Source organism: Coenobita brevimanus, chromosome 41 (assembly GCF_032717465.1).
Source record: "Coenobita brevimanus isolate Jiangsu-jjx chromosome 41, ASM3271746v2, whole genome shotgun sequence".
Classification (NCBI taxonomy): domain Eukaryota; kingdom Metazoa; phylum Arthropoda; class Malacostraca; order Decapoda; family Coenobitidae; genus Coenobita; species Coenobita brevimanus.
In genome coordinates, this window is record NC_136994.1 from 16,045,813 (window position 1) to 16,072,889 (window position 27,077).

At 41.4% G+C, this 27,077-nt stretch overlaps 2 protein-coding genes across 2 annotated transcripts in view; one reads left to right on the plus strand and one right to left on the minus strand.

Annotated features, from left to right (window-relative positions):
- The window catches only part of LOC145397485 (casein kinase I), a 39,974-nt gene extending 24,631 nt beyond the window's left edge, over positions 1-15,343 (minus strand). The window contains exons 1-2 of the mRNA XM_080270541.1: positions 14,877-15,343; positions 6,811-6,917 (exon numbers count right to left, since the gene is read on the minus strand). Coding sequence (XP_080126667.1) covers positions 6,811-6,917; positions 14,877-14,999 — 230 coding nt within the window. The 5' untranslated portion in view covers positions 15,000-15,343. The remainder of the gene's footprint in view (positions 1-6,810; positions 6,918-14,876) is intronic.
- Positions 15,344-22,922: 7,579 nt separating this feature from the next.
- The window catches only part of osp (myosin phosphatase Rho interacting protein outspread), a 156,694-nt gene continuing 152,539 nt past the window's right edge, over positions 22,923-27,077 (plus strand). The window contains exons 1-2 of the mRNA XM_080270542.1: positions 22,923-23,062; positions 25,761-26,154. Of these exons, the coding sequence (XP_080126668.1) occupies positions 26,041-26,154 (114 nt within the window). The 5' untranslated portion in view covers positions 22,923-23,062; positions 25,761-26,040. The remainder of the gene's footprint in view (positions 23,063-25,760; positions 26,155-27,077) is intronic.

Consider the following 27,077-nt stretch of genomic DNA (forward strand, 5'->3'; position numbering starts at 1 on the left):
AGAGGTTCTATTGTATCTTATTTTTCTAATTCCTTGTACAGTAAAACCTCGATATAACGGACTTCAGTAGTTCGGAATTTGCTTTTATCGGACTCATGGAGCTACTGGACTAAATTCCTATATATTGGAAAAAGTCTGATAAAGCCAGAAGCAGTGCGGACTGCCTGACCACATCAGCTATGTTCACCACAATAAGGTAAATAAAAGACATGTTTATCAGTGTACAGTACAGTATTATTATATACTGTATATTATACCATTTGATTAATGTAGTGATGTTATAACACAGTACAGTACCACAATGGTAGTCAAAAGTTTAAAAACCATTCATGCAATCCGGACTAATGTCTGGCATTTCGGAAAGAGTCTGGATTAGCAGGGGGAAGTCCGAATGTTGCTTATATCGGAATTTCGCATTTTTCGGAATGGTTTGGGCCACAATTAGTCCGTTACAGTCAGGACTTACTATAGTATAATTAGAATATTTATCTGGCACTGGAAAGGGATGTGACTCTGATATAACTGGGCAGCCAATTACAGAAACATCCCCCAATTCTCCTACCTCCCAAAAGTAGAATGTTGGACTGCAAGAGTGGGGCAACTTCTGCCTGTAATCCACCAGATTCATGTTCAATTGAGAGCCACAAGAACACTTACCACCTACCTAAATCCATAACTTTCCTTACAACCAACTCTTCTCATCTACTTAAATCCATTACTTTCCCAACAACACACTCTCGAACACTAACATTTTGCTACAATACCCCTCTCACTTCTTACATCAAGACATGGCAATTTACCTATCATTTAATCCAACCACATGAAATCAACATCACACTTCTCTCAACTTTTCTTCCATCTCCCTACACAACCTCTGAATTTCCTACACACTTCTCTCTTCCATCAGCCTCCATCACAATCCTTCCCTCATCTAAGTCAAAGTATGCAAATTAATCCATCATTCTGACAACATACAATCATCATCACACTTCTCACACAAAACTTCTCTTTTCCTTCCCTCTCCACCATCTCTTACCCACCATTCATCTCATCCTCCTCCCCCACCACAATCTCTCCCTCACTTCAAAGGCACATCAATTAACCTACAACCTATCCATCCATATACAATCGACACTACACTTCTCACAATCACTCCACTCTCTTCCCTCCCCCTCCACCACCTCCTCTACTTCCACACAAAATCATCACTACACTTCTCACACTATCTTCCCTCTTCCCTTCCACTCCACCATCTCCACATTCAACCACCATTACATTTCTCTCATTACCAGTATCCCCTCTCCCTTCCCTCCCCCTCCACATACAATCACCACTTCACCTCTCACATTATCTCCCCTCTCTCCCCTCCCCCTCCACCACCTTCCCCACCTCCTCAGTCGTCATGCCTGGACAGGGTAGCTTGATCCTATTATACACCAGAACTTCCCTGTTGCTCCACCACAAAAATAGCCATCTATCACAAATCCTTTCCATGATGTACAGCTCAAGAAGCAAAGATATAACTTGTATCACCATTATGAAGAGCTTGCAAAGAAAAGTATTCATTATTTTTACTTCCTGAGAGAGAGAGAGAGAGAGAGAGAGATGGGGGGGGGGGGAGTTCCAGGAAAGCCAATGTTAACTCAAAACAAGAGCAAGAACAGGAGAAGGAAGCACAACAGCAAAATACAAACTCAGCACACACACACACACACACACACACACACCTTGCTCCACACAGAGAGGGTCAGGAGCTATAAGAGGAAGTGTGTGAATGTGACTGTTTAATCCCTATGCAACAGAGTCTTCAGAGAAATATGCATATGCTACGGGTGGACCTAAATGTATGCGTCATTTTAAACTCCTGTACAGAACAAGACATCATGTAAAATTAGCAATAGTCGTCAGCAATTATTTACACCAATTTTTTTTTTTTTAAATCTATGGGACCAGTTTTTTTTTAGTTTCCCTCTCCGTCCCTCCATTCTCTCTCTCTCTCTCTCTATGCACTGCACAGCTCACACAGGGATCATCATTACATCTTTCCTTTGAATTTAAACTCTTGTGGCTTACAACTTGAGTGGAGGCACTTGATGGTCAATCCCACCCATTCATGTCACTGATGTTTTCCTTCCTCGACCAGCAGAGAGGTTGGGGGGAGTGAATGCAGGATGACGCACTGAGAGGGGAGGGGAGGGGAGGGAGGGGAGGGGAGGGGAGGGGAGGAGGAGGAGGGGAGGGGAGGAGGGAGGAGGAGGGAGGGAGGGGAGGGAGGGGAGGGAGGGGAGGGGAGGGGAGGGGAGGGGAGGGGAGATAGATGAGATATGAGATGAGAGAAGAGAAGAGGGGAGGGGAGGAGGGGAGAGAGGAGAGGAGAGGAAAGGAGAGGAGAGGAGAAGAGAGAGGAGAGGAGAGGACACAGGCCAATACGAGACAAAGCGAGAGGTGAGGAGAGAGAAGCAAAAGAGGGAAGGAAAATGAAGGAGTTATGAAGGATGGAGAGAAATGGAAGCTAAATGAAGGGAGTGCAGAAGATGAAGGAAGGGAAGAGATTAAGAAAGATGGAATGGGAGTGAATATGGAATGAGAGAAGGAGAGGAAAGGAAAAGGCAAAGAACAGAGAAGAAAGGAGAGGAGGAAGGTGAGTGAGTAGTAAGCATTGACAGGAAGGGAATGAATACAAAGCAGGGGGTAAGGATGGGACAGTGGTTTAGAAATTCAGAGTAAGTGGACCTAAAGAGTGAATGAGTGGATCAGGGAGTGTGAGAGTGGTCTCAAGGAAGTGAGAAGCTGGGTTGTAAATGGATGAAGCAAGAAGCGATACAAGTGTAATGAGCTGCAGTTAATGGAGAAAATCATGTCAAGAAATGAGATGTGCAAACTAGATAACGGAAACAAAAATGAGGTGAGAAAATGTCAAGCTGTATTCATTACAGTAATCATTTCATTCATTCATCATCTAATCCAGTGCTGCCCCATAAGGAGCGTAGAAGCCTGGGGCTAGGCAAGTTGGTCCTGCCATTTAAAATGAATGACCAGCCTCACTCATCCCTGAGTGGCATTAAGTGAGCAATAAACCCCAACCACCCCTTGCATATAAGTCTGCAACAGTTCAATCCAACTGGAGCGTCTTAATTACCCACTAAACCACCAGGCGCCATAGTTTGGTTATATGGTTACCACCTTGCGTAGAACAATGAGTGGTTTCCTGGTGTATAGGAATCATTACAGTAATAATAATAATAATTTGTTTTTTGTTTCTTTAAGGCACCAGTTCTTAAAGGAATTCACAACCACTCAACACATCTGCACCTTCACAACAACAAGACCTGTGTCATGATTCATATACAAACCTCATCTGCAGAAGTGGCAACAAATGCATGTGAGGGCAATGGAAGTACAACCCATATAAGCAATGTATATGAGGATGCCTGGAGAAGAAGCACAGTGAGTAGGAAGTGAGAATTACTGGGAGAGGAGGGGAGGAGGGGGAAGGGGGGAGGAAAGGGGTGAGAGGCTATCAATGGCTTCCCCAACCTCCACCCTCAACCTCCCCTTCCCCCCACCTCCACCCCTCTAAGCCCGTCCCTGTCACTTGAGTTCCGTAGGTTAAATTTAGAAGTTGTGGTGGTGGTGGGAGAGAACAGGGAGGGGAGGAAAATGGAGAGATGGGAGAATGTGGAATGAAATGGAGAATATGAAAAGAGGGAAATGGGAAAGAAAACTGAAATAAAAAGAAGACAGGGAGGACAATCACCATGAAAATAATTGAACAGGAATGAGAATGAGAGAGAGAGAGAGAAACAAGAGTGAATAATATTAGAAAAAGGGGTGTATGGAAAAGAATGAATAAAATGGAGACAAAAAGAACTCAAGGAGACAACCAAAACAAAATTAAGAGAGAGAGAGATTCCAAATATGACCCATTCTGACCATATGTATAATAAATTCAGACACAGGGTTTAAAAAAAAAAAAATGTTAATGCAAAAACAAAATCTCTAAAAGTAACAGAAATCCACAAGCTTCATTTCCAATCACCTACCCTGTAAATGCGCTCCCTTCCCCTCCCTCCCCCTCAACCTTGCTCTATCTTCCTCCCCCCTGTCAACCTTCACTCCCTTCCTCTCCCCCCTCTCTCCCCATCTCTATCTTTCAATACTTCTACCCCTTCCCTCTCTCAAGGGTTCTACATGCCCTCTCCCCCACTCCCCTGAATCTTTCACTCCCTCCCTCCCCCTCAACCTTCATCTTCTCCCTGCCCAGTTCTTGCACTCACTCCCTTTGAACTACCCCTCCCTCTCTCCCCCTCAACCTTCATTCCCTCCCTCCCTCCCCATCAACTCTGCACTCCCTCCCTCCCCCACAACCCTGCAATCCCTCCCTCACCCACAACCTTGCACTCCCTCCCTCCCCCACAACCCTGCACTCCCTCCCTCTCCCACAACCCTGCACTCCCTCCCTCTCCCACAACCCTGCACTCTCTCCCTCACCCACAACCCTGCAATCCCTCCCTCACCCACAACCCTGCACTCCCTCCCTCTCCCACAACCCTGCACTCCCTCCCTCTCCCACAACCCTGCACTCCCTCCCTCCCCCACAACCCTGCACTCCCTCCCTCCCCCACAACCCTGCACTCCCTTCTCCATCAATCTTACACTCACTCCCCCTTAACCTTCACTCCCTCTCTTTCCCTCACACACAGTCCCACGTACTCTACATTAATCTCTCTAACCTTGCCTTCTTTCTCCTCTTTCCACTATCCTTCTTCTCTCACCATTTACATATCACAATGCTCTACTGTATCCACACCTTTCCTTCCTTTCCCCCCACTCTCTGACCCGTTCCATGTGGTTTTTCTTATCTCATTTTTGCCATATTCAGATGCTTTTATACCAACTAGGAGGAACTTTATGAACTAGAGGAGTGTGACAAAGCCTTCACTGACCATTTGAATATAAGAAACCTTGACTAACATAATCTGATAATAGTAAAAATAAATGAGTACAGACCACTGCGTTCAAGGGGGTCATTACCAAATCCTCTCCTTGTCCCATCTCTCAACTGCTTTACACTGGCCTCAATTTTCCACACAGTTTATTATCAGTCTGAAAGGTGTCCTCTATGCTGAATAAAATAGTCTAGTGGTAATGAGAGATACAGAGAAAAAATCCATATGGAAAGTGTTATTGCTACACTCCCTTTTCCATTCCCAACCCCACCCCAAACCTTCCTTCCCAAACAACAGGAGAATATGCAATTGCCTGGCAGCATCCAGCAAAAATAACATACAAGACCACTATTCTCAAGGAGTTCATGCCAAACTCCCACATCCTTTCCCAAGCCCTTCCCTTCCTCACACCCTTCCACTCCCTTCTAAACAAGAGAACATGCAATTGTTTGCCCACACTCATTGCGTGGGCTGGTACAGATTTAACACTACTGATAAACGACGCCTTTCACCAGTGTTTCCTTGGTACCTCAACATTATTTTCTTTGGCTCAGGAAAGACTTCTCATACTGACCCATAATATACCCCACCAGTATCTGACTCCCTTACTTCAAAGATTCTCTTTTGGTGAATTAAAAAAAGAAAAAAAAATGTGAAGACAGCAAGTATATAAAAGATAAAATCATTTAAACAAATTTATGGCATGGCACTTCCTTAGTTTAAATTTTCCCTTACGGTGAATAAAACAATTTGAAAATGGCACATGAGGAAAAAAAAAGTAAAAAGGATTTGATGATGATGATGAAAAATGTGAAAAAAATTTTATGGTATGAGACTTCTTTATCAAAACCCTGAACTTTGCAAAGAAATTCACACTTACTTCCATAAAGTAATTCACACTTATTTCCACAAAGTAATTCACACTTACTTCCACAAAGTACCGGTAATTCACACTTACTTCCACAAAGTAATTCACACTTACTTCCATTTTCTCCAACATGTGACTGTAATTAATGCATCCAGTCATGGCTGCATAACCAAAGTATTGCATCACAGAGCAAGAATAAAATGTTAAACAAAATTACTACAAATACAGACTCTGCACATTAATCTTCTCACACACATGAGGAAACTATATGGTCACACAATAAAACTATAGCTGACTGAGGAAAGCCATCCCCTCAACAAGGAGAATGTGGCACTGCTCATGACCTACACACACCCTCAACAATGCTAGGGAAAGGTTAGATCAATCCCCAGCTCTAAACCTAAAGAAGCATAGATGGCAAGCCAAATACTAGGATACCGGTACTCATGCAAAACATGTGCTTTCCAATCAAAGGGAACAGTAACCATCAACTGCAAGAGTATGTTACCATCTACGTTTACCCCACACTTCACCTCCCATAGCGCACATTAACCTCTGCTGTTGTGCCCTTGTAACTATTGTTGGTCCTGATTAACCTGGGAGACTTTCATCCTATTGCAGCTTATTTCCCATGACTTAGTGACTAAGCAAGACAATACTAAGCTCAGCATCCATTCAATAACTCATCTTCCTAACTATAAAATAACCATTTTGTATAAATCTGTTGTTACAGATCAACATGCAAGATGGACAAATGGCAATTTTAGGCCAAAGCTAAAAATGAATATAGTACAGCATGGGAGACTAGTACTTGGATGGGTGACCGCCTGGGAACACCAGATGCTGTTGGCATAACGTTCTCCCTACGTGTCAAGTGGGGTTGGTGGAGGATTAGTGCCCCTCCCTGTAAAACAATTAACTCTAAGCCCTTGGCCACCCCGTCTGGGATACATGGCGTCTGGCAATGAATGAATGAATGAATGGGAGACTGACCTGATGTGTGGGATGCCAACGCCACCCTGAAGGATCTTGTACACCTTGCTTTCATAGAGTAGCTGTGGATGACGCGCCTTCATGGCCTCCAGCTTGATGGCCACCTCCTGAAACACAACACCAACACATTTATACATGTACTGTATAAGTATGTATTAATGCCTTCAGCCCATGGATTTTATTTTATCAAATGAATATCAAAACAATAAGGGGTGGTGCTGGTGAAGGATGCCTTTCTGTGGCAGTACAAGTTGTAAATGTCCCTTGCCTCCTCTATTCTCTGCAAGGACAGCAGGCTGCAGAAGGCAATCTCTGCTTGCAAAGCACTGAGTACAATTTCAGATTAGCCTTTGATTGCAACAACAACAATATTAGGCTGAAAGATGACACCATATTGCAAGGGTTACTAACAGTTTCCATTTGATTTTTTTTTTTTTTTATATAAATAAGAAAGGCTTTCCTTGAGAGAGAGAGAGAGAGAGAGAGAGAGAGGGGGGGGGACAAATTCAAGATATGTTCATTGAGATGCCTGGACACATTGCATTTATGAGAATGGAGGTCATAGGGAGACAGAAATACATACAGAGGCTGCTACTATACATTACTTCAATTCCATCAGGTAAGAGACATTCTGTCACATTTCACTCCAAATAAATAAATGGTAACATAATATTATTAAATCCATCACTGAAGAAACAATTACCGGTAACAGCTAACACAAATAAATGAACTTGCTATCAGTGAAGACACAACCAAGGTCAGTGTAAAGAACACGTGTCTGTGCTGCACAAGCTGAATACAAAACACTTCAGATGTTGCATTTTTGCAACATACCATCCATCCATCATCCAATCCTATGTTGCCTCATAAGGAGCGTAGGAACCCAGGGCTAGGAAAGTTGGTCCTGACAATTAAGATGAGAGTGACCAGCTCACTCATCCCTGAGTGGCATTACGTGAGCAATAAACCCCAACCACCCCCTGGATATAAACCTACACAGGCTCAATCTGACTGGAGCATCTAATTGCCCGCTAAACCACCAGGGTTCATTATTTGGTTATGTGGTTACCATCCAGTGCAGTAAATGGTTTCCTGGTGTACAGGAAACCATCTGGCTTGTCACTCAGTATAGAGCCTCCAGCAGGCAGAAGGAAGAGGAAGGAATGAAGGAAAGAAAGACAGAAGGGGGAGTGTAAAGTCACACGTAGGCAGAAGAAAGAGGAAAGAAAAAGAACAGGACTGATAGAAGAGAGGAAATGGCAGACACCCAAAGCAGCACTACATGAGTGTGTGGATGGTGAGCGCCTCCACCGGCCACTAAAGCACTCCCATCTACCACTAAAGTGCCCCCACCTACCGCTACCATATTACCATAAGTTCTGTCAATCTTGGTTCCTCTTAGTATCAATTTCATGAGCTCAGAATTTCAGGTGGTGTGGTATTTTTGTAGCCTTACTTGTAAACAAACGGTAGATACAACCTGTTTCTTTTTTGCAACTACAGTTGACTATCTATTGCCACATGTCTTAATGCCTAAGGGGTGACCACAAATGAAATGACACCACATCACCCCATCCTCTGCCATCAGGCAGCCTTCTCTGCAGCTCGTATCCCTATCATATACCTCTCCAACCCATCTCTCCCTGTCTCCCCCTCCACCCTCTCCCTTACTCAGTTTGAAACAACAATTAGCTTCCCAAATAATTTGTTCACCTCTGCCTGATGAAAATTTTGCAATCAATTGTGCAGATATACTGTACTTTCATCGACCCAACTATGGCAAGATAAATCAACCACACTGGGGGTGGCCACAAACAAATTACCATGTCACTGTCCACCATCAGACTGCCCTCCCTCCATTACCACTCTCCCTCTCTTCCCCTCCACCTCACTTACATACACTCCCATAATTCTCATTCTCAATACTACAGCTGCTGGCAATCTTCAGCACTGCTACAAATCACTTTGGAAAAAAAAAGAAAAAAAAAATCCACACCATAAACGATACAACATGGGCATTGAAAAAAGAAAGAAAAAAAAAGCTTACTACCAGTCTGTACAGCATTAGACACACATGTATCCGAACCACACATTCACCCAGGCACACACAATGGCCCTCATGAATCCCCCCCCCCCTTCTCTCCCCACATACAGTAAGACCAAAACAACAAGAATTCATCAGTTTCTGCTTTCCTCTCAGCAGTAGTAAGGGCCAAAGAAAAACCCAAGGATAAACCAATGGCAAATCAGTGGCTGTCTGATGGCTGCCAAACTCTAACAGGCTTAATATTCATCAGAGTCACAGGTTTACACAATGCCAGTATGGCAACAGTAATAACAATAAACCAGTGACAATCTGGTTAAAAATACTGCTTATGATTTTTAACATTACAAGATGGTTCAGTTAGAGATTTCTGGTGATGTACAGTAATTTCTCAGAAGCTACTGTGTAATGTGATAACTGCTATAAAAAAAGGCAGTTCCAAATAACTCACTCCTCCCAAACATACAGCAACCTTATGAAAATATGTAGACCAGAGAATGAACATTGCTGCCCATCATACACATTAGTTGAGATGAAATTTAAATGAACATAAGGCTGGAAACAAAAGCCTAGATAAACCAGATTTTAATTTATCACCTGCTTCCTGTACAGATACGGTACTGATAAAAGTAATCGGTTCCATTCCCAACCCTTTAGCCCAGGAGGTCTCATGAGCTGAATAAAATAGCCTGGAGCCACCCAGCCTTGTTGCTGTTAGTATTTACAAGTAATTTTCTAAACAAATGCCTGAGAACAGTTTCAGCTGTTTAATTTTCTCTACAAGAACTATTTTTACACGATGAAATTAGGTACTACCATGGGAGTAGAGTTGGGTCAAATGCTCACTAGCTAGTCTAGCAAAGACTCCCAAGTGCCCCGCTGATTAGCCACACTCAAAACTCCTATGTGGGAAACTCAGTCATATTTATGCAGTCAATGTCTGGGCTGAGACTACAGTCTTAGGTACACATACATATATGGTATCTTATTTACATTTACAGCCTATTCCCTAAGGTAACCTGAAATCATCAGTCATGTACTTCAACTGGCTTAGAAAGAAAACTATAACTAAACCAGAAGCCCTTGGTACAAGACGAAAGGAGTACAGGCATATAGCCATTAAAAAAACATACCGAACCCATGTATTGTGTTGATGGCATATGGCACAGTGTCACTGTTAATTGCTCTATAGCAACAGCCAAAACATTAAAAAGGTAAGCGTAAACATGGTGGAGTAGGATAAAGCCAGAGAAAGCAATGGTTATATTAATATGTCAGGGCACGAGTGAATGATGCAGGTGCACAGAACTATAACAATATTCTCAGATTTAGACACCTCAGATCTGGACATATGGGATCACAAGCACCCATAACTAACCTAAGTAAACCTAAATAGCTAAGTAAGACAAGGTAAGCAACACACAAAGAAAGCAATATACAGTGAAGTGAGGAAACAGTAGAACCACATGAAACTGCAGCTCAACCACCATGATTTGGAGAAGATATTAGTCCTTTTGCAGCTTAGGCCTAGGTCTATTGTCTGTGGGTCAATGGTAAAACAAGACAATAGGCTACCCAGTACTGTACTATGGCTCTACATTCTTTTCATGACTAGCGCCACATACTGTCATTAATCTATAATAATGATTCGTCATTCTAGAAGATACCAATATGGCAACTTTAAACCACACTAAAACTGACAAAGTACAGTAAGAGATCTCTCTTACTGTAATACTATGAAGGGATGTGCATTGGAAGAAAATTTAGTTTACTAAACTGCTAAGAAATAGCATGAAACATGTATGGAAGTGTAATCAAAGACATGTCAGACAGGTGAGACTACTGGAAGCAGTAAAGAACTACAGTATCAGTGTTTAATTTAAATTACAGTACAGTATTCGGTAATACTTGTCAAAGTGAAAGAAGACAAGGTGAGTTTGGAAGTGAGCAGGAGTGAGACAGGGCTCTGGAATTCACTTTGGCTGATTTTTCTTTATTCTGAAGGAAAATCAATGCTAGAACTGCATATGCAAAGCTGAGAATTTACCATAAGTCTGAAACTTATGCTGATGATGCTGTGCACTATTACTGGCAAAGTCTGGTGCCACCACTTCATGTGGTGGAACCAAACTGCCTGGTCTGACAACTTTCCTATCCTCCAAAGGACGACGGACTGCAGTAGAAAGGCAACATAAGCCTACAATCCATCAGATTCACACTTCAGATGAGGCTGGGGCCACAACAACAAAAACAAAAATTTGTGATAACTTGGTTAAAATAAAAAAAAACAATCTTTAAACTGCTCACTACAGAATTCAATTGCTTTTATTCACACATACAAAAGATTATTTCATTCAGCTAAACCCAATCAATCTCATTATTTTTTTTCTACTCTTGTGATTCCCAGACATCTCTATTCAGCCTCATAGTGTGAGAACTGAAGGGGTTAATTAAGGCTATATTTACCCTCTCCTGTAAAAATCTGCTAGGCTGGGGAAAATCATCACATGATAGCAAGATGGAAGAAAAAGATTTTTAAATTGAAGAGCTCAGAACATGCTCCCAGACTGAATGAGGTACTATCTGCAACTAAGATCCAGTCACTTCTATTTCTCCATAGACTTCAATTTTGTGATTCTGCAGCAATTGATGCTGCCTACTTCTTCCTTCACCTTGTTTGTGTTTGCCCTCCTCTCTTCCTATTTTTCCCAACTTTTCTGTCACTTTTTATTACTCTTCTATCCTCTTCAGGTGGCTTTATAGTGAGTGACAAGCCTGATGGTTTCCTGTAAGCCAGGAAACCATTTACAATGCTGGGTGGTAACCATTCAATCAACCCGTATGTGTTCCCTATACAGTATATTAAAAAGTGGGCGGGTGGAGGGTTAGTGCCCCTCCCGGTTAAACAACTAGCTACCGTAACTCAAAGTCAAATGGCCAACCCGTATGAGATTATGGCATCTGGCTATAGACAGATAGATAGAATGTCATTTATGGTACTTTAAACTCACGGGACTGATTTTTCAAAGTCCATGGAGATGAAAACAGAAGCAACTGGATTTTTGTTGCCCACAGTACGAGAGGAAAACTGTAGGGAAAAACAGAGATGTGAAAACGGATACAGTAAGTACCCTGGAAAGAGGACCACTCTGAATTACATAGAGGGGAAAAACACACACACACACACACACACACACACACACACACACACACACACACACAGAAAAATGTCAGGAATTTTACATGAATTTCCAAACAAGCATCAATTAGTGGAGAAAGAAAGAAAGAAGAAAAAGAAAAAAAAGTAGTGACAAAAACACAGTAAGACAGTACATTACGAGCATGTGGACACGAACCATTGAGACATCTGACAATGACTGTGTGACAATAAAATCAGTCTCTACCACCACCACAATGACGTTAACAAAGGGAAACTGTGTCAAAAAAATAGAACCTCATCTTATATGGTACTTGTATGAAACATTCTCCTGGTCAGTTTTCTGCACATAAGAATTAAGAGTTTAATAATGGAAAGGAATCTTAAAATATAGGATAACATTGCCTACTTATAAGTCAGCAGCAGTTACCACGGTGTCTGTAAAGCATGATGATTTGGTGGATGGCACTAACTAACAATTAGCTACCAGTGCCTGTACCTTAGTGCCCAAAACTACACTTGTGCAGCTCAAGATATGATCCATTGCCATACCAATATACACTATAGAGCAATTTTTCAGTGTAAAGTGCAGTTTTCAACATTTTTAAATCCAGTCAACTAGTACCTGGTAAAGCACATCACAAGGATATACAGTACTGCAAACCATACCTATCACACTACTGTACACTATAAAAAATTTGGCTACTAGCTATCCAGTACTATTACAGTATTATGTTTTTTTAACCAAAGTAGTTACCACATAATTTTCTCTTCAAATATATACTTAAGTCATGACTTCTATGTTGTATTACTCTGAACTTCCTGAGTATATAAAAATCAGCACATCACTATAAATGGGTGAATCATATGGAATTACAAGAATCCCCACAGCATTCAGGAGTCTGACCACCAATGCCACAGCCTAATGAGTCAGTGTGTGATGAGTACGGTATGACTTTAGTTGTATTTACACTTTCAACGTGACTTTCTTTTTTATTCTTATTCTTGCTTCTGTTCAACAATTCTATTGAGTTCAGACAAGTTCTCTAGTAAAGTCAGACTGTAAATATTTTGGATGGTTAACTGATTGGCAGAGGGTTAGTGCCCCTCCCCATAAAACAACTATGGTAACTTAAAAACAGACAGCCACCCCTTATGGGACTACAGCATCTGACTATAGATAGACAGAACTCTTTATTTTATGGAAGAGAATGATAAAGCATCCACACATAATTTCTTTAACATTTCCTCACAAGGTAACAACATATTCTATTACCCATCTCCTATAACAGCTCAGCATTCAATTAAAAAATAAATAAATAAATAAAATGCAGCAGTTCTCTGTCATAAAAGAATATACCAACTTTAGTTTTCACAGCTATAATCTTGCTGCTGTTGGACAATTTTATCACATAAAGGAAAGCCTCTTTGTAGGAATGGGATTTCAATAAGCTATATATAACACCTCCACATCATAAAGTCTCTCCTAAACTACAGAAAAATTGGGAGGAAGCAAGCACAAAATATAAAGGCTATCACAACAGAAAAATTTGGAGAAAGCAGGCACAATATATAAAGGCTATCACCAAACTGAATAAGTAAAGTGGACATCACTGGTATTTCATAATTTCTGAGGATGACTAGTGCACTATTAACCTGCCGATGCATACCAGTAGCTTCATTGCGTAGCTCCTTCCTTTTTCCCCTGCACCATGACAATTCTCACTCCTGCTTTTTCTTGGCCATCCCAGACGCATTCTCTTTGGCTCTCTCATGGTGACAGAGAAACAATTTCCAGTAACTCACTTTATTCTTTTTTTTTGGCCAGGGAAGGCATATTCATAATGAAGGAGTTGAATGTGTTATAGCAGAACACAAGGTTATGGCTTTTATACTTAGGTTTGGTTTGATAATACCCTTTAATAACCAGGCCATTGTGAAAAGCAGATCACTTCTACATTTTCACACTACCTCAATTGGAAGTACTTGCTTTTTCTGAACTGGCTATTTACTTTTAAGTGCATTGGGCTATGAACCATAACAACAGCCTAACACAACCACTGGTCCTGTAAGAATGGAAATCATCATGGTCTGGTAAAATCCTCATGTAATGCATACCTTTAAAGAATCCATAAATAATTACATTTGTATAAAATCCTGATGGCCTAAGTTATGTAACATTCAAACTGGAGAACCGTACCCACTCCCCTGCCATATCTTACTGTAAGCCATCGTTACCTGCGGCCATTATGATGTATAAGCCATAAGATCAGGCCTCTCAATTCTGTGTAATGTTACTTATCTGTCTGCATCTTCTTCTCTACTACTTGATACTACTTATAATGTCTGACTTGTTTTTAATTATATACATACTGTATTTTTTTCCACCACACTGATTTCCATTACCCTCCCTATCCATGCAGTTTCAATTACTCCCCCATCCATATAGATTTTCTCTCATTTTTTTATTGGCACTGTTCATGACCAGGCAATGTAAAAGACCAAGCACTGTAAATGATCACGAGTCACCCAAACTATGCATTGCACAAGATTATGACAACTTGCATCCAGAAGTGAGGAAAAAATGTTGACTCATAACACCTTGCTCTAAATTTGCTTTATATACTAATATTTTGAAGACCACTGATGCTCTAGGATATGGATAAATAAGTCTTACAACGACGTGGAGGTCATGGAGTAAGAAAACAATGACAGATTTAAGCCTCCACATTCGCCCTACTCTCCTCTCTCTACCTCTGTTTTCCTCACCTCGGGGGAACACAAATAAGCTGAAAACTACATAATATTACAGTTTAGGGTTTTCTCGTGCGCCATAATGAGTAGGAAGGCAGGGGGGGAACTCACCTCGCCATTGGTTATGTTGATCCCGAGGTAAATATCACCAAAACTGCCACTGCCGATCTTCCTCACCAGACGGTATTTCCCCCCGACCACGAACTCTCTGCAGCCTATAATCCCGGACGACATGGTGGCTCAGCTCTTTAAACACACGAGGCAGCCAGTCCCAACGTCTCCCAGGGCTAAGAGGGCTAAATAACGCCGTACTGTGTCATTTGGGAGCACCAGACCCAGCTCGCCTTTCACGTCCACCAAGATGAAACTGATCGTCCGCTGGCCAGGCAAGGGGAGCCAACACAAACTTTTACGCGTAATTTCTCCCTTATCTCGATATTTCCGGCAACTTGGTACCTCTGAGAGCGTAGTCTCTTGGTAAAACCATCCACAGTGATCGCTTGGGGAGAATCTGTGGTGGAGAAGCGCGTGAAATCAATGAGACATGATTCTATTTGGTTGGTACGGGGGAAGTGTGCCTCCACCAGTCTGTATAGGTAAGATGGCGGGGTCTTTTGGCCAGCCCTTGTGTCTTGCGTTCCGATCCTCTTCTAGATCAGCTGGTTCTCCCCCGACCCCAAACTCGCTGCTCTGATCCTCTTTAGGGACGATCCGATCCTATTAGTCCCAATGAAAACACAAAACTGTACTGTGTTCGCTTGCGACCTTTTAGCGGGATATTTAAATTTAATTTTGATATTCAATATTTATATCAATTAAGTGCATGAAAACTGTTTTTCCGCAATTTTAATAATAAAAATGGCAATTCAGTAACACAGGAAAGTAAAATAGTGTAATATGAACGATCACTTACATCAGCCGTGAGTAATGTTTCCTCTTCTTTCAAGCCAAAACCAATATTATTCATGTTTAGTTTGACTGTAATAATGTCAGATTTATTATGGGTAACCCATAAACACTGAAAGCTGAGTGTATGGATGGCTACAGAGCTTCAAATATGTATATGCATACAATTTTCTTCAATGTGCATTTTCATTCCTTTGTTCACTTGACCTAATTATGAGAATTCAGCAAGTTTCATCAACATCACCTCGTCATCAATGCATCTCATCTACATAATTTCGTTATTAATGCACGACGACGTATTATTTTATAAGTTTTTAGTTAGACGCGATCTGCAGAAGGCCTCCCTGTGATGAAGTTCCGTTCCCTGAGATGACACAGCTTCCATAGAAAATGAAAGAAAATAACCGAAGCTACTTGGTTTCAGGATCATCCATAAGTCGTTGACTTTTTCGTGAAGGTGCTTCATTGAGCTCTATAATATTCAGTGCGGTGCTCATATCAACCCCCATTACCATGGAAAATAGATATCCAATCTCCTTGACGTCTGGAAATAGGAGGCATAAAATGAATTATATAATTGGACTTACGGTAACGATGGGTAACGTTAACTGTGCCCATTTTCCCCCTGTCTCAGCGAAGGGTCCCGAGGTTGACTGCCGTAGTTCAGAACATTTAAGGGTAAGAGACCGCACTACGCCCCTGGTAGCGTTTACATAATTGAAAACCCTATCTGACCACATATGGAACTGGAACCACAGCATAATCCAACCCGACAACACTGCCAGTGTACCACCAGGCGTTTTGGTATGTGTGTATATTGAAGTCAAAAGCTGAAGGAGATGGGAGAGGTGAGAATATCCATTAAAAGCTCAGAATAGTAATTATGAATTGTTACAAACTAGCAAATAGTAAAGGAGGAGTGGAACTTAGACTCTGTGCTAGAAATAGATAAATAAGCAAATAAATCGTAAAGGGGAAGGCAAGCTCCTAAATTTTTGACGAATCATGGAACCAGATTTCCCGAGCCAGCACCACACATCATTACAGCGTAGCCAGCACAGTGTATCAGAAATTATCGTCAGGAATTGGTGACTTTCCTCCCCATTTACGATGATGTAGCTACGAATGGGATGGGGAAGAGGGAGAGAGGGGCCAAGTTCTTCAGTCACACCCCATTGGCATCTCTTCATTTGAAATTTCATTCTATTTAATGTGTGTATACCGTTCAGTGGCGGGACCTCCAGAATAGGGTTTGGCCTCACCTAACCCCCTACCTCTTCCCATTTCCCAAGGCCTGTCACTGCCCCTAAAGGACTAACGTAACCCCTAAAACATACCTTTACACATCTTCCTTGACCAACGAAAACTGAAGAGAAAACCAAATTTCAAGCAGACACTATTTTTCTAACGTTGCCGGCCAGTTAACATGGACTGAATAGAATAATCAGATGTAAAATTGAACGTAGTATAGCTTATTCACGACCATACCGTAAATCGTAATACTTTTTTTTTTTTTTTACATTATGTCCTCTAAAGTTCTCCTGAATATCGTAAAATCGTCTGAAGCTAGCCAAAATAAAATGAAAAATATATATGCTGCCTAAAATACTGTACAGGGTTGAGTTGTGGGTGGTCGAGCGCACAGGAGCAGGTTTCGTAGCACCTTTTTTTGAGTAGTTTATGTTGTTTATTTTACTTCCAAATTGTCTGTGCATTTTTAATACCGTTTTAGTCTCGACAGTTTCTCTCAGTAACACATGAGTTGATGCTGATGTACAATGTGTAGGAAAAATCGCTAAGAAAGAAATGTTACGGAATTTCAAACGTCTCCTATACACTAATGGCTCGTATTCTTGTCGGTTAAGGAAGCTCCCTAACACCTCTTCCTTAGCGATTTATTTCTGAATATTGTTGGTTAATATCCTTATTTTACGCTTCGTATGCAGAATATGGCGATACTGGAAGGATTTGCATAACACAGGAGAGTACAGTAAGATGTAATAAACAAAATAAATCGCTTAGGAGAAGGTGACAAGGAGCTTCCACAACCGACGAGAGCACGGGTCCGTCCACAAATGAGTATGGTATTACAGAGATGGATATGGATTCTTTTAGGACAGGTGCAGTAAAGAATTTTCCTTAATTTGTATACATTTCTCTCCAAAGACATCCGTTGCATTTTGAATTTACAACTACCGTATACAGTACACATAATACACATAACGGTGCCTGCTGTCCCTTCTGGTTTAAGGGCATAAAGTTCTCCCATCCATCCATCATCCAATCCAACGTTGCCCTATGAGGAGCGTAGGAGCCCGGGGCTAGGCAGTTGGTCCTGACATTTAAGATGAGAGTGACCAACCTCACTCATCCCTGAGTGGCATTACGTGAACAATAAACCCCAACCATCCCTTGGATATAAACCTTCACCGGCTCAATCCGATTGGAGTACAGTAATTACCCACTAAACCACCAGGCGCCAAAATTTGGTTATATGGTTACCACCCAGCGTAGTAAATAGCTTCCTGGTGTACAGGAAACCATTTGGCTTGTCACTCAGTGTAGAGTCACTCATAGGCAGAAGGAAGAGGAAAGAATGAAGGAATGAAAGACAGAAGAGGGGGTAAAGTCACCCGTAGGCAGAAGGACGAGGAGAGAATGAAGGAAAGATAGAAGATGGAAGGAAAGAAGGATGGAGGAGAGGACAGGGCAGACACGCGAGAGCAGCACTACATTGAGTGAGTGGATGGTGAGCGCCCCCACCTACCACATGGCATAAAGTTCTCTGTCCGGTAGCCTAATCATTTTGTCTTGTGCGACTGGTACCCTTAGGCTAATTATGCTCAGTGCTCGTCCACACCGAATGCTTGCTGGTGCGGATGGGGTTTCTGAATCACTATCCCACTGAAGTTCCCGCCCGCACCAGCCCGAGTCCAGTGGGGTCGCTTGTGTGGGTTACAGTGTGGAAAAATGAGATAGTGGGGTGTGAGATGAAGGGAGAGCAGCAAAATGGAGGGGGACGGGGTGACATGGAGGCGATTTGTTTGTGGCCACCCCTACGGGATTAAGGCGTCTGGCTATATATGGATAGAAAACTCCCCACCCTTCCCCCATCCCTATCCCCACACCCTTCCGCACCAGCAAGCGTTACTATTTTACTACTACTACGACGACGACGATGACGATTACTTACTACTAGGACTACTACTACTACTACGACTACTATTACTACTACGGCTACTATTATTATTGATGGTGGAGAGTGGAATCTGAAGCAGCTGCTGTTTGCAGATGATACTGCACTGGTGGCTGATTCAGAGCAGAGATTGAGACAGTTGGTAGAGGAGTTTGGAAGGGTGTGTGAAAGGAGGATATTGAAAGTAAATGAGAATAAGAGTAAAGTGATGAAGTGTACGAGGTTGATAGATGGTAGGGGGATGAATATAGTTTTGAATGGTGAGTTGCTTGAGGAGATAGATTGTTTTAAATATCTAGGGTCACATTTTGCTGTGGATGGAAGAATAGATGCAGAAGTGAAGTTTAGAATAAATGAAGTAGGAAAGGTGCTGGGAGGAATGAAAAAAGTGTTTAAATGTCGTTCGCTTAGAATGGATGTAAAGAGAAGGCTGTATGAGGGTGTTGTGGTACCGACTGCGTTATATGGGGCTGAAACATGGAATATGGGTGTAGCAGAGAGGAAAAGTTTGAATGTAATGGAAATGAGGTGTCTGAGGAGTATGTGTGGAGGGACGCTTATGGATCGGGTGCGAAATGATGAAGTGCGAAGGAGAACTGGAGTTGTTCGGGAGATGGCTGGTAGAGTTGAGCAGAGGGTGTTGCGATGGTTTGGGCATATGGAGAGAATGGATAATGAGCGATTGGTGAAAAAGATAACTAGATCTGATGTGAGAGGTGTAAGGCTGAGAGGAAGACCACGAATAGGATGGATGGACAGTGTGAAGAGAGCGCTGGATGCGAGAGGGATGTCTGTTGAGCAAGGAAGAGTGGCTGTGTGTGACAGAAATAAATGGAGAGAAATTGTGAATGAATAAGTGATGACGCAGCTCTGAGGGGATATTCTCCCGCATTTGGTCTGATCAGCTAGTCAGGTCAGGTGCGGGTAAGGGGATGGGTCTGTTATGATGTGGCAGGGGTAAACCAGTTCTACTGTCGGGCCCTGCTGCGGATGTCACTGATTGCATTGCGCAGTTGACCCTTGTGCGGTGTGGTGCGGTGAGGATCTGTCCGTTCTCCCCTTTGGGGCTAAGATGCGAATGAATGTGTTTGAATGGATGAGTAAATGGGGAGTGTGTCGTCCTGTCTCGGCTACCTCCCTTTCCTTGGGGGAAGCAGCCTAGGTATATAGATAGATAGACGACTACTACTACCACTACGACTATTACTACTATGACTACTACTATATTAGGTGCCAACATCTCACTCAAGGAAGGTCAGTGCAAAAGGTACGAATAAATATGAGCAAGACAATTATTTTTAAACAAGAGGAACAGAGGAAGGAAAAACTAAATAAAAAAAATTATCCATACATCAGATTACAGGTGTCCTCAATTAATATTTTTATCAACAGGAAGAAAATTTCGTTAGTCTGTTTATAGGCGAGGTTAAATGTAAACATGTCGACAAATTACTGGCGGGGGACAGGGTTACGTGGAGGCGATTTGTTTGTGGCCACCCCGTATAAGGGATTAAGGTTTCAGGCACTAGATAGATACACAGATTTTGTTCAACGAAGATAAAATTACTCAGCTTATATACAGGGAGGGCTGAGTCTGCTGGTGTGGGCGTGAGTGTGGCAGTGGGAGTAGGCAATGAATAAAAAATGCAACACAAACATTCAAAACCTGACTGAGCCTTATTTCAAAACACGAGATTCAGCGGTGTAAAAAGGGTGTTATATTTGAACCACCCTGTATCATATCCCAAGGTTGTGTATAAAGATGAATATGTTTACAAGTTTATCTTCACTCGTGCCGGACTGAATATTTAAGCATTTTACTGCCAAACTAGGGTGAATATTAGAGAGAGAGAGAGAGAGAGAGAGAGAGAGGGAGGGAGGGAGGGAGGGAGGGAGAAGAGGGAAGCAAGTAGGAGGGAGAGAGGGAAGGAAGGAAGAATGGGAGAGAGTGAGAAACTGGGAGAAGGAAAATGAATAGCAGAAGAGAGAGAGAGAGAGAGAGAGAGGGAGAAGAGGGAAGCAAGTAGCAGGGAGAGAGGTAAGGAAGGAAGAATGGGGAGAGAATGCGTAATTAGAAGGAAAGTGAGATGCTGGAGAGAGAGAGAGAGAGAGAGAGAGAGAGAGAGAGAGAGAGAGAGAGAGAGAGAGAGAGAGCAAAATTATTCTTTACACAGTATTAACTCGTCGGTTAAGGAAGCTCCCTAACTCCTTTTCCTAAGCGATTTATATTGCTTATTACACCTTACAGTCCTATTCTGCTATATAAATCCTTCAAACATCGTCACACTATGAACGAATAACGTACGAGAGGATATTAATCAGCCATATCCAAAAATAAATCGCTAGGGAAGAGGTGTTAGGGAAAATAAACCGTTAGTGAGAAATACAGTATAAGGGGGGAATTTGAATTTGAATTGGCCAGCTCCGTTAGATGAAAATTTGAATGACTTAGGTGGATCTGAAGTAAATAGTTTGAGTTTGTCCACTTTCTTACCGTACCCTGGTCGGTTTAAATACCTCAGTGCAAACCGCCTCTCTCTCTCTCTCTCTCTCTCTCTCTTATCTGTTATTCTGCTATTCACTTTCCTTCTCCCAGTTTCGCACTTTCCCCTTTCCCCCCCCCCTCTCTCTCTCTTATCTGTTATTCTGCTACTCACTCTCCTTCTCCCATTTTCGCACTCTCCCCTTTCCTCTCTCTCTGTCTCTCTCTCTCTCTCTTATCTGCTCTGCTACTCACTTTCCTTCTCCCAATTTCGTACCCTCTCCCCATCCCCCCCCTCTCTCTTCCTTCTCCCAGTTTCGCACTCTCTCCCCATTCCTCTCTGTCTGTCTTTCTGTCTGTCTGTCTGTCTGTCTGTCTCTCTCTCTCTCTCTCTCTCTCTCTCTCTCTCTCATATATGTTGTTCTGCTACTCAGTTTCCTTATCCCAATTTCTTACTCTCCCCATCCCCCACTCTCTCTCTCTTCCTTCTCCAAATTTCGCACTCTCTCCCCATCCCCCCCCTCTCTCTCTCATCTGTTCTCCGGCTACTCACTTCTCCCTATTTCGCACTCTCTCCCCAATCTTCCTTCCTTCCCTCTCTCCCTCTAACCTACCTGCCTGCCTCCCTCCTTGTTCCTCCCTGCCTCCCTCCTTCCTACCTGCCTCCTTCTCTCCCTTAACCTTGAACCACCGTACCCCACTTTTTAAATCCCTCTCTCTCTCCCTGTCTCTCACGCCAAATGAATTAAATCTGAGAATACTTGTGTTTTTAGCAGCATCTCGGGAAGTTATGCCTGTGATGGGTATTTTTCCTTGCCTCCATGCCCACTTGCCATGCCCACATCCGCCTCCTCCCCCGGGCTGGGTATTATTCATCATTATTCATCCCAGCCTGTCACAAGATAACCAAAGATGCCATACTCGGGTTTCTTATCAATATTATCAGGGTAATTAGGACTCCTGCGACTTCATCTAGCGTGGGAAGACCGGCCTCACTTGATCGTGGGCTGATCTGGTTTAATTCTGGGGCTATACGGAAGTTATGGTAGCGTGCGAGGCATTTCTTACATTACATCTGGTCTGAGATTTCAAGAAGTTGCCGCGGAGGAACAAATACCTGGCCGAAACTTTGCTAAACTTTCGGAATTGTGGAGCGGCTGTGACGACTCACATAAAATTTTAAATCATGCCATGGATTAAGTTATAACAAAAAAGCATGATGATAATTGTGAATGTATCAAAATAAGGTCTAATTTTGTATTGAGGTGGGAAAGGTGAGAGGCACTAGTTTCTTCAGCGCAGCGGGTCAGGCTGTGTTGTGGTTCAAGGTGCCAGCAAGCGCGATCGTCATTTATTTATTTAAAGTTAAGTGTTATTCTAATTTCCTGTAAGCCTTTTGTACCGCCATTCAACAGGTTATGCTTTTAGAGAGAAGGATGAAGGTGATATTGAGCTGGATAAGGAGTATTTAATGAGAAAAATGGTGAAAAATGAGCGGTCTAGCGAGGGGTGGCAGGTGCAAGGCGGCCGGGCGGGGGAGGGGACGTCAAGGGTTCACAAGTGTACAGGCATGCGGGTCGGGCGGGTCGAGTTTTCACACAAAATTCTTCGTGATTTTGTCGTGTTAAATTCCCTCTGCCCGGTGATCACGCGGAACTAGGGCGCCTGATCAATGCCCGTGTCGTTAATCCGCAAGGAAGTGGCTCTAGAAAGGTGATAAGTGGACGGCAAGTGACTGGAAAAGTGAGAAATAAGTGCCAGTGCCGCAGGGTGGGCTGGTGTGCGGGTGTGCGTGTGTGTGTGCGGCTGTGGAGGTGAAGAATCCATCCCCCCCCATCCTCCCTTCACATCACATCCCTACACTAACTTCAAAAACACCACGAGTTTCAACTACTCATTACCTCCACACCTGACATTGAAAAATATTGAAAACGGAAAAGGAAAACGACTTCAGAAAAAAAGTCAGGCCTAACTTGATAATGTTTTTTGGATTTCATCGTCCAGTCTCTAACCTACCTTTCCCAAATTTACCGCAGCATCTCCCCGGAAGCATCATTTATTTCCCCCTAAGATATAAGAACGATCAGAGCAGTTTTAAATTCAAATAATGTGTTTTTTTAGATTTGTACAGTACCAAGTCAAAATCTCGCGTAACACTTCCGCATAGGCCTAAGCAGTATTTATTCAGTTTTGAGGTTTAAGAATGATGTATCTAGTGATGTTAATGTGGATTTTTACGTTACAGTCGTTATATTTTCAAACATTCCAGTATACCAATATGTTGACATTAGTATAATTTGTTTATTGTAAGTTATACGAGTGTCCAGTGGATTATTAAGTACCTTTATAGTATTACCTTGAGATTGAGTATTTTCAGGATTAAATTTAAGTTCATTTGTTAATATTTCTCAACTTTAAGCATGCCCGTTAAAAAAGTACTTTGAAAATAATGACCTAACAACATTTACTGTAATTTTTTGATGAGTTTAGCAAAAATAAACATTGATAATTTTGCACAACCATAACGCCAAATTTTGGAAACTGAAAGATGGTCTATTATAATTATATATATATATATATATATATATATATATATATATATATATATATATATATATATATATATCCAAACATATCAATTGAAAATCATTACTTTTTCGAGTTTTAGTCTCCCCTCTACTGTGCTGGAGAGGGTTCCTTCATGTGATGGCACTGAACTGGGTGGATTAGGTGGCTGGTAAACGCCCCTCAACACCTCCCTTCTTTATCTCCCGGTAGGACGATGGTAGGCGGCGAGGATAGGGACCTTGCTTCAGCCTTCAGTCAACCGGGCCCACGTACAAATGGACCTGGGGCTGTACTCCTTTTACTCTGACTTGGCCTAAAATCGCTATCCTCTATCTTGAATTCCCAATTATAACAGTAAATTAAGGCTAGAATAAGGTGGTAGACACGAAGAAGTGGTATGAAATGGATGTAGAGCCAGAGCATTTTTTTTTCCTCAAACCTGGCCTAAAATTGGCATCTCTCCATATTAAATGCCCAGTTATTAAAGTAGATTGACACTAGAGTAAGATGCTAGTCATGAAGAAGTGCAGTAGAACGGAGTTTTTTTTTTTTTTCCACCAATCAACGTGAAATAAGCTGCCAAAGGATAAAAAAAAAATATGGGCCAAGTTAGGATGAAAAGAGTATAGCCTAGTACTGCTTAGTCCTCTTCTCCCACCCCACAAATAAGTGCTTTAAATATTACTATCGTGTAAATATAAAGTAACATTTCAACATCACTTACACTAAACATCAATACCCGGTAAACAATTTGGTAAGGCCATTAAGTACAAGTAATAGTTAAACATCACTTAAACATCAATAAACACAATTTGGTTAGGCCATCGAGTAACGAATATTTAAACATCACTTACACTAAACATCAATAAACACAATTTGGTTAGGCCATCGAGTAACTACTATTTAAACATCTCTTACACTAAACATCAATAAACACAATTTGGTTAGGTCATCGAGTAACTAATATTTAAACATCACTTACACTAAACATCAATAAACAATTTGGTTAGGCCGTCGAGTAACAGTAATATTTAAACATCACTTACACTAAACATCAATAAACAATTTGGTTAGGCCATCGAGTAACTAATATTTAAACATCACTTACACTAGATATCAGTGAACACAATTTGGTTAGGCCGTCGACTAACAGTAATATTTAAACATCACTTACACTAAACATCAATAACCACAATATGGTTAGGCCATCGAGTAACAGTAACATTTAAATCACTTACAATAAACATCAATAAACAATTTGGTTAGGCCGTCGAGTAACAGTAATATTTAAACATCAATAACCACAATCTGGTTAGGCCATCGAGTAACTAATATTTAAACATCTCTTACACGAAACATCAATGAACACAATTTGGTTAGGCCATCGAGTAACTAATATTTAGACATCTCTTACACTAAACATCAATAAACACAATTTGGTTAGGCCATCGAGTAACTAATATTTAAACATCACTTACACTAAACATCAATAAACACAATTTGGTTAGGCCATCGAATAACAGTAATATTTAAACATCACTTACACCAAACATCAATGAACACAAATTGGTTAGGCCATCGAGTAACAGTAACATTTAAACATCACTTACACTAAACATCAATGAACACAATTTGGTTAGGCCATCGAGTAACAGTAACATTTAAACATCTCTTACACTAAACATCGATAAACAGTTTGGTTAGGCCTACAACATTTCGAACGTGACCCCTCCCCCCAAAACACTAGCCATCAAAAAACACTGTAGTTCCTAATTTAATGTGTAAAATAGTTAGTGGAGGATTTAGAACAGCTGAAATAATAAAATTAGATGAATATTAACAGATGAAGACTGAGTGTATTGGTAACTGAATATTATTACAGATTAAACATATACAAGAACGGCAGACGAAATAATAAGAGAAAACTTGTAAAAAAAAAAACAACAACACGATCGAAAAATACCTGAACAAAAGGTGAGCAAAATACAAAGAAAACATTCATAAATCAATATATGTGAACCAAAAAATAAATCAACGTATGTGAACAAAAAGAGTCTACAAGTTGTTGCCGTTCCACAAGTTTAAAGATTTGAAAGGAAAAAGCAATCTCCAAACAGTTCAAAATGTCTAGAAGTGACTGCCGCAAGTTTCAAGCCAACATTTTCAACAAGAGTAAATGCACCAACTGCTTTCGACAACGGGAGGAGCATTCGGCAGAGGCACTGGAATCAAACAGGGTAGGTTGTGTTTGAAATTGTTTGAAAGTTACGGAAATAATGGCGCCGGTTTACCATTTGTCAAACAGGCTAGGTTGCTTGAAATTGAAAGTAACGGAATTAATGGTGGTAGACCAAGATCAAAGTTTTTTATTTGAAAGTTACGGAAATAATGGCGGGTTACCATTTGTCAGACAGGGTAGGTTGTGCTTGAAATTGTTTGAAAGTAACGGAAATAATGGTAGTTTATTATTTATCAGGGTAGAGCAAGGGCAAGTTTTTTATTTGAAAGTTACGGAAATCATGGCGGTTTACCATTTGTCAAACAGTAGACCAAGAGTAAGTTTTATTTATATTTTCTGTTGAAATGGATGTAGAAGTGGGATTGTGGGTAGGCTGCATGAGCTAATATGTACAACATAACTTTGCTTTATCTGTCTGTCTATTAATCTGTGTCTGTCCTCCTTTCTACCGTATCTTTTTATCATCTGTCATCACTATCTATCAACCTATTTGTATTTCTGTCTTTCCATCTATCATCATTTCTGTTTATATCTACCTATCCATCATTTGTCTGTATCTGTCGTTTTATCTATCTGTCTATCTATTTATCTATCTACAAATAACGATCGTGACTACCATACTCCTTTTTGTCAAACTTAACTAAACTTTACTAATTCATCCCTGACCCAGCCAGACCTGATCATCATATAAACAGACCTTAATCAAAATAGACCTAAATTATCCAAGCCAGACCAATTTTTACTAGATTATTAAAGCTGTTTTCCTCAATAATAAAAATAATATAAAGTCTTCAGTCATTTCCTTAAACTTTCACATCACCAGAGAGAGAGAGAGAGAGAGAGAGAGAGAGAATAACTTACCAGTACTTCAAATCAAAGAGAGACAGAGAGAGAGAATAATTTGCCAGTACTTCACCAATG